General features: G+C 34.2%; 1 protein-coding gene across 7 annotated transcripts in view; it reads left to right on the forward strand.

The window, feature by feature from the left end:
- Positions 1–12945, forward strand: part of SENP6 (SUMO specific peptidase 6) — a 102617-nt gene that overhangs the window by 60113 nt on the left and 29559 nt on the right. For all 7 annotated transcript variants that reach the window (XM_079939922.1, XM_079939919.1, XM_079939918.1 and 4 more), the window contains 4 exons: positions 3231–3615; positions 7852–8084; positions 11409–11579; positions 12539–12572. In XM_079939922.1, the coding sequence (XP_079796048.1) occupies positions 3231–3615; positions 7852–8084; positions 11409–11579; positions 12539–12572 (823 nt within the window). The remainder of the gene's footprint in view (positions 1–3230; positions 3616–7851; positions 8085–11408; positions 11580–12538; positions 12573–12945) is intronic.

Genomic DNA, 12945 nt, shown 5'->3' on the forward strand with positions numbered 1-12945 from the left:
TCAAGAATCCTCAGAAGTGATGCTATGATCTTATTGCATCATATCGGGAAGTATATAATGTTGATTTTCACATTACTCACTTTTAAGATGTACTCTTCTAGATTTTTCCCGGTATTTTAGTAGGTATTTTTAATAGATATTTCTATACTCATTTATTTATTTTACTTATTTATTTTTGGCTGCGTTGGGACTTTGTTGCTGTGGATGGGCTTTCTCTAGTTGTGGCGAGTGGGCTTCTCATTGCCGTGGCTTCTCCTGTTGTGGAGCACGGGCTCTAGGCACACGGGCTTCAGTAGTTGAAGCATGTGGGCTTCAGTAGTTGCAGCACAGGCTCAGTAGTTGTGGCTTGCCAGCTCTAGATCATGGACTCAGTAGTTGTGGCACACGGGCTTAGTTGCTCCACGGCATGTGGGATCTTCCCAGACCAGAGCTTGAACCTGGGTCTCCTGCATTGGCAGGCAGATTCTTAACCACTGCGCCACCAGGAAAGTCCCTATACTCATTTATTAATAAGAGTTTTTTCTTATCCCACGTTTACTTATATATTTTTCTGTTTTTATCAGCTTAGACACATAGATTCTTATTTTACACAAAACGGTTATACTCCATAACTATCATTTTTCATTTTGATGCTCAAACTGTCCCAGACTTGGCCCATGGAAAGTTCTTCAAGCTGGCTACTGTTTCTTTTTGACATATTGCCATCATTATTTGAGTACTTACTTTATGGTATAACCAGATGGTCTAGACTTCTTTGTATTTTCTCTGCATCAGCCCTAGTCATGCATTTCTCCCAAGGAGCCATTGTTTCTATAAGTGGAGGGAAGATATTTGGGCAATAGTTGTGCTCATTGCTACTGGGTGTCACATTTATAGGCCCTCTCAGCGACTGAACTAGGAAATATTTGTGTGCGTATGTGTTAATATTCAGTACTTATTAAAATCTACGAGTTTACATTGACAATTCCATTTCTAGTCCAACACCACAGTGTTTACTTTAGCCTTTTGTATGTTGCATGTTTGTAACTGCCTTCTCTGACAGTGAGAAACCTGTCTCCCATCGTCTCCAGTGTATTTACTTATCTGCTCCGGTGCTTTTTACGTGCCCAGTCCTCTGACATGCCAGCCTAAGGTCGGCTTGGGACATACTGGCCTTCCCCACAGTGCTTGGTGGACCACTGCTTGACCCAGGGAAAGGAGGAGAGAGGAAGAAAGCTCCTTCCCAGACACATCATCCTTTCTCCATTAGGCATGCAAGCTAAAAACCTCAGAATTTTTTTTTTAACATCTAATATATATTTTCTTCCTTTTTATGTTTACTCTCATGCTACTTATGCTTTTCTTAGTGGAGATAAAGAATAGATTGGTGCCATCCTGTACGTAACTTTAAATTCTTGAATAAGATTAGTGGTTTTTCTTTCCATGTGTAGTCTGTGAAATTTCACACTATGTACTGCTTGTAAGAAAACAAGGTCTTTGGTATTTAATGAGACTATAAAAAGTTCAGAATATTTACACAGTATGACATTATCTCAGTGGTGTCTCATCAAAGGCAGGCTCTTTCTTATTAAGTATAGTTGGTTATTATTGTGTAGAGACTGGCAGATAACTGTGATATGTAATTTGGATTTATTTTATTTTGTAAGTCTTCCACTGACCAAAAGGGAGGAAATGACACTTTAATTAATCTTTGTTTCCCAAAAGAAATTATACTTAACATACAATTGTTAGGAAAATTTACTACTTTACTAAAAGTAATTGAGCATTATTGAGATTCTAGTTTTTAGGTCACTAGGTTGATAAAATTCTTAATCTCTAGTTTTTATCATGAAAAATTTAATATCATGTTTGGTTCAGCTGATCTGCATTTTACTCCTAATTGTTGCAAACAGTTCTAAGATACATGTTTCTTAGCTGATGGAAGGCATATGATAATAGCTCATGATATATTTCCTTCTATATTTTAATATTAAAAATTTTAATAGTAGAGAAGTGTTTTTTCTGTTTCTGTATCAATTTTATAAAAGAAAATATGTGAAAGTATTGCTTTTCCATGGGGTTCTTTTTACTGAAATATGTCCTTTATTATAGACAATAAAGTATTGGAGACAGGCTGAACCCAGCTTGATCATATCCTCGATTCTTAAAAGGCAGAGTTAGCTCATACATAGCTGATCCCCACTGTGGCAAATGGGGGTCTAGCTCCCACATAAATGAACGTATTTAAACTTTTTTGAGTGTACCATGATATTTTTTAAACCTAGCTAGAGGTGGAAATATGTCTGTGCTCATCATGAAAATAATGGGGTTTAGATAATTTTTTAGAGGATTAGAGTGTAGTATGTAGATAGGGACTGCTCTGTTGTTTATGGGTTTCCCTTTCTGGTACAGTAGGACGTGGTCAACCATTTGCATTATTTGTATATTTATTTTCCTTCTTATAGACATAAGTGCTACAGAACCTTGTTCACATAAATAGGTACATGAGTATGGAAAGAGTTTTATTACAGTAATATCACCAAGTACCTTGAACTCCTTCTGTGTTATATGCTTCAAAATTACATGACACTCTACTGTCAAAAAACATTTTTTAATGATATAACAATTGTAAGAGGCCTAGATTAGGCCTTCCTTCCTTAAAATATTTTTGAAGTACTGTCTTAGAAATAAATATCTTGTAAAAGTTTTTGTTAATCAGAACTTAGAATTGATTCATTTTTCCAACATTTAAAATTATCCTGCTTGGTTTGGTGATTTTTATACCGCAAGGCAGTGCACCCTTGTAATATTTCAAATGGAAGATGGGTTTAGTGTTCTTTTTTTTTTTTTGCTTTTAAGTATGAGAAGAACAATTGTGGCAGGTGGTGCTTTGACATGAGAAGCATAATCAAATCAGTTTTTGGAAAGGTTACATGTGTGAATTGAGGATCTAGATGTTGATTCCCTTGAGATTATATATGTCCTGTATGCCTTAGAAAATCTTTATGTAACCCTTGAGGAATATACATAGTCCAATTTGAAGACTGCTGGACTAGATGGTTTGAACATTCCTTCCAGCATTCTGATGCTAAATCTCAAATAACATTCAGGGTTTTGTGGTAGCCATAGTGATGATGATGGGAAGTAGGAGATTTAATTTTGAGATTACTGTTGTTGTTGTTCCATGATGTTGAAATAAAATGCCAAAGTCTTTTGTTTCTTTCCTTATTTTTTATTTTTTGGAATTTAAGGTTTCTAAACAGTGTGGATATTGTCCAAAATGTGGAAAAGAAAAAGAAAACCAGACCAAATGCCAAAGTTGTGGTATTCCTTTTCCTAAGGATTTGCAAAGAAATTGCAGACAAGCTGTAACTTTGAATGAATCTGCTGGATTATTAAGAACATCAATTCATCAGAATTCTGGAGGACAGAAGTCACAAAACACAACATTACCAGCCAAGAAGTTTTATGGCAACAGTGTGGGAAAGGTTCCAGTTGATATTATTGTGAGTTGTGATGATAGTGGACAGAATAATTTACAGACTAATGGGAAAGTCATTTTACCTAGGGCAAAAGTAGCCAAAATCACAAGCCTGAAAGAGAGGAAAACAAGCCTGTCAGACCTAAATGATCCAAGTAAGTATTTTACTCCCTTTAGTATTGCTGATATCAATCCGTTATTTTTCACATATATTTTTAATGTGAGCATGAGCATATTTCAGAACTGTAATTTTAAAAGGTATCTTCTTGTGTCAATTATGTGACATGGTTTTGAGGTAGATTATTAAAACTGTCCATGTAGTTGGAAAATATGACTGACTTTGTTCTTATTCCATCCATCTTAAATAGTTAAAAAAAAAAAAAAGGCACAGACCTTGGCCCTAGTCTTAGGTCAAGTGCCAGTTATGCCCCATTTTGTAACTTTGACCCGGTTAATTTAATCTCTCTGATCTATAAGTGGATATATTTCCTTCCTGATAGGGTTCTTGAGGGAGTAAATTTAAAAATAACATGAAGTGCCTAGCATAGCTCAGTAGAGCTGAAAATTCGTTCCCATACTACTTTTGTTCATCTCCTAAATCTTTTTTCCTATCTTTAGTCACATGTACATATATGCATGTATATGAAATGCAGTCCTTTTTGTAACAAATGGCACAAGATTGGAAACAGTCATGAACTGGTTGAATCAACTATAGTGTACGTAGCTGTACAGGGGGGAAGAAAGATCTTATTTAATATTGTGTAGAGTGATTTCCAAGATCTGTAATCAAGTAAATAAAGCAAGGTGCAGATCAGAGCTTATAGTATGCTACTCTTTATTTATGAAGGGTGGGAGGATATAGGTTTTTTTTTTTTAATGAAAAGATATATCAAAAGCTAATTTTAAAAAGAAGTTAGTTGGAAGTGTAGGAAACAGTGTAGGAGTTAGGGATAGATGCTAGATTTCTCCAAATATACCTTGTTTTATAGATTTGACTTTGGAACCATGTAAATGTTTTACATGATTATAAAACAAAATTAAGTCGGAGATTTAAAACAACAATAAAATCAAAAACAAAATGAAACCAATGAACTTAATTATATATCTAGTTGGTGTCTTGAACACACAGAATTATTTCAAATTAATTTACATTAAATTAATATTGTGGCTATACATCCCTGATGTTCAAACAGAACTCCAAAGAAATCCTGACTGTATTCAGTAACATTATTATTAATAATATTACTATTGCTTTTTTTTTTTTTTTTTTTTTTTTGCGGTACGCGGGCCTCTCACTGCTGTGGTCTCTCCCGTTGTGGAGCACAGGCTCCGGACGCGCAGGCTCAGCGGCCATGGCTCACGGGCCCAGCCGCTCCGCGGCATGTGGGATCTTCCTGGACCGGGGCACGAACCCGTGTCCCCTGCATCGGCAGGCGGACTCTCAACCACTGGGCCACCAGGGAAGCCCCAAAGTGTAGATTTTAAAAAAACAGATTTTTCTAGTTGCAAAGTCTCTATATACTTTATCATTCTTAAATTTGTATTCCTATTAAAATATTTTATTATTATGAAGCTTTTATTCTGTCCTTGGTGGTCAAATAATAAAATGTACAATGTCTCAAGTAGTGATAAACTCTATGTGGAAAAGTGAAGCAGGTCCAGGAAATAGAGAGTGACAAGTGTCACAGTGAAGAAGCTTGCAATTTTAGATAAGTGGTGGAATTTGAGATAGGTAGGTGAAAAAGTTACTTGATAGAGTAACTTTTGAACATTGCCTAGAATGAAGTGAGGAGGAAGATAGGCTGATTTCAATGGAACAAGTTTGTAATGTAAATGCAAAGACCATATATTAGTCAGCTTGGGTTGCCATAACAGAATACTATAGACTGAGTGGGCTTAAACAACAGAGATTTATTGTCTCACAGTTCTGGATGCTGCAACTCCAAGATTAAGGTGCCATCAGGTGAGGCCTCTCTTCCAGGCTTGCAGATAGCCACCTTCTTTCTGTGTATTTACATGGCCTTTCTTTTGTGCTTGCGCAGAGAGGGAGAGGGAGATTTCTGTCATCTCTTTTTCCTATTTCACCAGTCCTTTCAAATTAAGGCCTCACCTTTATGACCTCATTTAACCTTTATTACCTCTTTATAGGCCCTGTCTCCAAATGTAGTTGCATTGGGGATTAGGGCTTCAACATAGGAATTTTGAAGGGACAGAATTTAGTCCATAGCAGACCCTGATACAGAATCTTACGTATATTCATATAGAATATATTCCATGTTTTATATAGAATCAAAGCAGCTATGAAAACAGCTCTTTAACTGTCGTCATCTTTGCATACTCTCTCCCCATTTACTTTACAGTTATGGTGCCATTGAGCACAACCTCTATTTTAAGTTAATAAAACAAGAGCTGTGTAGTACAATTCTATCTGTTGCAGTATTGGGGCTTTAAAATAAGTTTTTTTTTTTATTTAACATCTTTATTGGCGTATAATTGCTTTACAATGGTGTGTTAGTTTCTGCTTTATAACAAAGTGAATCAGCTATTCGTATACATATATCCCCACATCTCCTCCCTCTGCGTCTCCCTCCCTCCCACCCTCCCTATCCCACCCCTCTCGGTGGTCACAAAGCACTGAGCTCATCTCCCTGTGCTATGCGGCTGCTTCCCACTAGCTCTCTGTTTTACGTTTGGTAGTGTATATATGTCCATGCCACTCTCTCACTTTGTCACAGCTTACCCCTCCCCCTCCCCATATCCTCAAGTCCATGCTCTAGTTAAAATAAGTTTTTGATAGAGTAGCTATAGAAGTTTTAATGTTTCTGAAGCACAATAGAAATTAACGGTAGGTTGAACACTAGGCTTACCATTTAATATGTATTTCTGCTTAGCTTTTCATAAACAACATAAGCAGTTTATGGACTTTTTTAAAGCTTACGTATGACAGACACTATGCTATAAACCTTTTACATATTAACTCATTTGTTCTTAAGACAGTCCTTTGAAATAGGACTTTATTGTCCCCAGTATCCAGAGGAGAACTGAGGCAAATAGCTAGTAAGTGGCAAGACCCTAATTTTCAATGTGTGTAAATCAGCTTGGACCTTCTAATCTGGCCTGTTAGATTTTGTGTTAATAAAATACCAGTTCTGAAAAAGATCAACTTTAGCATTTGCTCCTGAGACTGGATAGCAAAATAAAAAAGATGAATGGTGTGATGCTAGGGGTGATGCCTCTCTGGGACTTGTATATGACTCAAAAAATATTAACTAAGCATTTATGTGTATGATACGGAAAAAGAAAATTGCTCGTACAAGTTTATACATTGTTCAATACATGACTTTCTTTGCCAAGCAGTTTTAGATGCTGGGAATATAGCAGTAAGCAAGGCGGTATTTTTGCTCTTTTACAGTTTATATTAGTGGGGAGAGACAAATGAGCAAGTAAACATCCACAACAAAAGACAACAGAAATTTAAATTAGTTGATGTGAATAAGTACCTGTGTGCTACTTTAGATTGGGTGGTCAATCAAAAAGTGGTATTTAAGCTAATATTTGATGACCAAAATGCAAAAAAGTGTTAGGGGAATTACAGTCAGACAGGAACAGAAAAAATGCCAGTATACCTGGAAAAAATGCCGGTATACCTGGTGGTGGTGTTTGAGGAACAGAAAAAAGCTGGTATACCTGGAACATAAAGAGGGAAAAATGGAGTAGTATGAGAAAGTAGAGTGGGGCCAGATTACGTAAATTTATGAACCAGGGTAAGGAGTTAGTATTTGACTCAAGTGCAGTATGCTGGCTCTGTGCAATTACAATATAGAGATGAGTTTGATAAGATTCAATAATGAGTACGTGGTAGAAGAGCAAATTACCTTAATATAATGTCTTGTCCACGTTCATTTACTAAACAAGATTTATTAAGCATTAAGCACTGGTCCAAGTTCTCCCAAAGACCAGTTGTGATGTTAGTGATTCCTTGTGTGAGATAAAATTATTTGGTCACATGCAATTTTACACACATTTAAAATGCGTGCTATTTTGTGAATAATTGATATGCAGATTATCTTCATACCTAAGATTTTCTGGAACTCTGAAATAAACCTACTGATAAACATTTAATTTTTGCTGTAACTTGTGTATGTTTCTGTGTGGGTGATTGTGGTGGACTGTAGAATCAATTTTACATTTGTATGTTGTTTAAAAAAATGTCAGTTCTAATTGTTCTCCAAATTTAACTTTTCATCAGATAGAATGAATTATATCTTAATTTTTATTAATCTCAGATCTGGAGGAGATTGAAAGCAAATATATTTCCCACTTTGTTCATGTGTTTACATTTTTAACTGACAGGAATGAAATATCTGAAGTATTTAACATTTTCTTTGTAGTCATTTTGTCCAGTGATGATGATGATGATGACAGTGATAGGACTAACAGAAGAGAAAGCATCTCTCCTCAACCTGCTGATTCAGCATGTTCATCCCCAGCACCATCCACGGGAAAAGTAGAAGCAGCACTAAATGAAAACACCTGTAGAGTAGAGCATGAACTAAGAAGCATTCCAGCAGATTCAGAATTAAATACAGTTACCTTGCCAAGAAAAGCAAGAATGAAAGACCAGGTACTTTTCATATTTATTGACATTTATTCAGATTAAGTCTCCTTTGGTATGTAAATATTTGGGGGGGAGGACAATTTGGCAGTATCTTAGGAGAAGAATGAATTAGTCATGAAGTAGGACTTAAAATAACACTTGGAAGATTATTTGAAAGAACATTAAAACACAAAAATAAATTTAAAGGCTTAAAGTGTAAAAAGTTCAGCAAGAAACAACAATAACCTTATAGTAAGTGAAATGTAAGTGTAAATATACTTGTATAATCTAGTGGGCAGGAAAAGGTCATTTTAACTTGGGTGTATTTTACCATAATATTGTGGTTTTACTATATTTTATATTTTACTGTATAAAATTTTTAAAATACTCAGATGGCAAAGGATAACAGAAATTATGTCTATAGACAATAGATCTAGAAAGGGATATTTGTAATAATGCAGATAACATACACTAATATCTATAATAGACCAAGGGACAGAATTTAGTCCTCTTTTAAAAATTAGAGGAAAAAAAATAAAAGAAGATAGGAATAGATAAGAAGAGAAAATTCAGGTAATAAACTTTTATAGAAAAAGTACATATTAAAGAAAATGAAATATAACCATGTACTTAACAGACTTTCAAAATTAATGCAAAATCGATTAATATGTACTACTGGCAACAATCCAAGGCAAAGGGTACTTTCCTTATATGCTGATGAAAAAAAATTAAGTTGTTATGGCCTTTTGGGAAAGCAATGTAAAACATCTACTAAAATATTTAAAAGGTATACTGAATGACCAAGTAATTCATTCCCTAGACTCAATCTCAAAGGAATCCTCTATCTCCAGTGCTTAGACTGTATGTATAAATATGATTATTAGCAAACATAATCATTGCCCATTAATATAGAAATGGCTGAAGAAACTATATCTATACCATGGACTGTTATGCAGCCACTGACAATAAAAATCAGAGCTATATCAATGACTTAGGATTTCTACATGGCCCTGCTTAGTGAGAATACCAAGATGCAGAAATATGCATATTTTCTTATTTTTGTAAAAAGAACTTTAAAAAACTTGTATGTTAAAAAGTTATATGTGTATGTACATATGTCAGGAATTCTAGAAGTTATAGATTAAAATATGGAACCATACATGTTTGATGAAGATAGGAACTGTAAGAAATGAAAAACAAAATAGCTATAATAAAATATAGTTAAAATTATAGAAAAAATATAGATTGATATTTTTAATATAATCTTGGGGAATACCTTTCCAAACATTTCAGTACAAGCAAGAATAATAAATGAAGAAATGAATATATTTGATTAAATGGAAGATACAGAACAGTGAACCAAAACACCATCCACAGAATTTGATAGGTAATGCAAATGAGAAAAAATAGTGAAGTATGTGACAAAGTATGAGTTGGTCCTTTATATATTTTTAATTTCTTAAAAATCAAGAAATAGAAGCAAACCATAGAAAAATGAGTAAAGGGTATGAATAGAGGTTTTTTTTTTTAAGTAAAGTACTAAAAAAGAAATTAAAGTAAAATATTTTAAGTGTTAGATGGCTAGAAAATTTAAACTATAGTAGTATTTCTTCTTGGCTAGTGTTTGGAGGAATGGAATATTGGCTGTGTAAATTGGTATAATTATGCTGGTGTGCAATTTGGTGATAATTGTATATTCGAGGATTTAGCTGCAAAAATGCTTGCCAGAGAATATTGTGTCATGGGGAAAGGTCAGAAAGAACTCAGATGTCCAGCATAGGAGGGCTCAGTTAAATAAACGTGGATATCCATGAATTTGTGAGCAGTTTTTACACTGACACACTGAATAGTACGGGTTCCTCTGTGCCAGTTTACAGGCCCCTTGGGAGGATGTGGACCGCCCAAGTTCTAGACTCAGTCTCTCCACTATGGATTCAGCTGGAGCAGCTCTTAAATTATCTAACTTACTAGTGAGCTAAATAACGTCTCATTTGAAGAAATAATTCTAAAGCTAAAAAAAGTTTTTAAACTGCTCTAATAGGTTTCTGTTAATAACCTGGGAAAATATTCATGATAAATCTGTTAATAAGCCTGAGAAAGCAATTTACAGAAATAAATATGTGTGTGTGTATCACATTTTGTTTTAATACATATTTTTTCCTGTGACATAGATCACAGAAATGTCTCTAGAGGGATAATGGGAGTAGTGACTATTTTGTGCAGTGGACATTTTTTTTTCCTCTTGGTTTTTAATCAAGATCATGTTTTATTCTTGTGATGATAATAAGGTTTTTAACATAATAACTTTACTTTTAATTACATTTAATTTAAAGTATATTTATATAAAATACATTTTTATATTATGATTAATTTGCATTTGAGAGTGACTGTGAAATCTTAACAGATCAAGTCATTTAACACTTTTTAATATATAAAGAAGCATCATTTTATAATAAATAACCATTTTCCTAAATTATATGTTTTCTAAAGAGCTGCTAATTTAATCCAAATACTACAACCACTACCACTATTACTAGCTAACTTTTATCCAGCATTTTACTGTGCATGAAGCACAGTGCTAAGCTGCTTATATGCATTAATTTGAGTAAATACTCTTACATTTTAGCTTAGGAAACCAAAACTTTAGTAGGAGTTATTACGTTTTACAAGATCAGATCATTAAAAGGTAGCATAGTTGTGCTTTGAACCCAGGCTGTCTGATTCCCAGAGTACCATTTCTCACTGCTGTGCTATTACTGGCATTTCAATTAATAGCCAGATAAAATATAGCAAGATAAAATAGAAGGGTTTACTGTTATTGTTATAGAATCAATAAATATTTACTTCATCTAACACTGTTGAAATAAAATCAGTCTTATGTCTTGATAATTATATTTCTTTTTAAAAACATTTATTTGTTTATTTTTGGCTGTGTTGGGTCTTCGTTGCTGTGCATGGTCTTTCTCTAGTTGCAGCGAGTGTGGGCTACCCTTTGTTAGAGTGTGTGGGCGTCTCATTGCACTGGCTTCTCTTGTTGTGGAGCATGGGCTCTAGGCGCACAGGCTTCAGTAGTTGCAGCACACGGGCTCAGTAGTTGTGCCTCGTGGGCTCTAGAGTGCAGGCTCAGTACTTGTGACGCATTGGCTTAGTTGCTCTGCAGCATGTGGGATATTCCCGGACCAGGGTTTGAACCCATGTCCCCTGCATTGGCAGGAGGATTCTTAACCACTGTGCCACCAGGGAAGTCCCAATAATTATATTTCTTATGTTGGGTCTTCTTTGCATATGTCTACTTAGTTTGCAGCTTTGTTTTAGTAACTTATTAAGTGAAAATTTTTTTTCCTTTTTCAGTTTGGTAATTCTATTATCAACATACCTCTAAAACGTCGCAAAGTGATTTCTCAAGAAACTTTAGTTGATCCTGTATCTTTAAGCTGCCAAAGTTCCTTTGATAGCGTAATTTTAAACTGTCGAAGTATACGAGTAGGAACACTCTGCCGACTATTAATAGAGCCTGTAATTGTAAGTACCTTCTAAGCTCTTTACTGTACCAATTATAAGATTCAAAATTTCATGGCTGAGGCTAATATGTAATATTTTAAAATTTATAAGTTAAAATATTTAATAGAATATTAAAATTATTTCAAGATTTCAAATTGCTTAGGAATATGTAAACAATTGTAAATTGCTACTCACCATAAAAATTACTGAGTAAAAAATTTATTATATATACTCCAATAAAAAATTTTTTTTAATCATGATGTAATATTCAAGGTAGTACGTATTCATCATAGGAAGATGCTTGTTCTCACTGAGTTAGAATTACCCTCCAGTGTGTTATCATTTTATTCTCATGCTAGTTCGATGCATGAAAAGAGTATTTTAAAGAACTGTATGAGAGAAAGAAGAATCCAAAAGCTTTGTGGTCTGCAGAAAAATGTCTTGTAACATAGCAACTCCTAGAAATAGATTAGTGGACTACAGTGGCCACTCAAGAGGCATTGTGGTTTTGAACTAGTTCAGTGTCCATAAAGCCCAAAGGACTTTCTATAGTCCCTTTATCTTACCTGTCATACCTGTCTCCTTATTACTCTACTACCACCAATCCAATTCAAATGTATATTTTCTATTAAAATTTTAACATAATCTCCTTAACCTGCCTTCTAAGTCATAATTTTTCTTCTTTCTAATGTATCCTATACATTGTTGGTAGGTTAATCTTCCTACAGCACTGTACTTATTTTGTAAAAACCTTTATTTTAAATGTCTTAACTTGGTGTCCCTAACTATCTATTTCCAACTATGTTTTCAACAAAGGCTGACTTCATTCTCAGTATTGTAAAGGCCAGATAGAGGAATGCAGTACATGGATCAGTTTTTCTGCCTTATGTGGGCTAAGTCCCAAATAACATGTCATTTAGGGTGTTTGTAGCAAAATCTTCAGAAATCTATGATTGTTACTAACGTATCTTATTTTTTAGTTTTGTTTAGATTTTATCAAGATACAGCTAGAAGGTAAGCTATTTTATATCCTACTGCTCACTAAAGCTTTGTTTACACTAAAACACTTCAATGGAATAAAAAATTAAATGATATTCTTAGAATTCATTAAGATGGTTAGTTATTACATACATCTTAACAAAAGGCATTATACCTTAATGGTGTAATTTCATACTGTAACATCACAAAAGCTATGTTTAATTTTTTAAGTATGCTTCATTAGAATCCTCTTTCCATCTGGGAAAAAATGTAGATCTTCTTTAAGATCAAAGATTTTCCTTCATTTCCCACTAGAGTTACTGTTTACAGAGTATAATAAATATGTACTTAACTTTAAAATTGTACTTCCTTACAGTTTCCTCCATTCATGATTTTGCCTTCTTAAGAA

Source organism: Stenella coeruleoalba (assembly GCF_951394435.1).
Source record: "Stenella coeruleoalba genome assembly, chromosome: 12".
Taxonomy (NCBI): domain Eukaryota; kingdom Metazoa; phylum Chordata; class Mammalia; order Artiodactyla; family Delphinidae; genus Stenella; species Stenella coeruleoalba.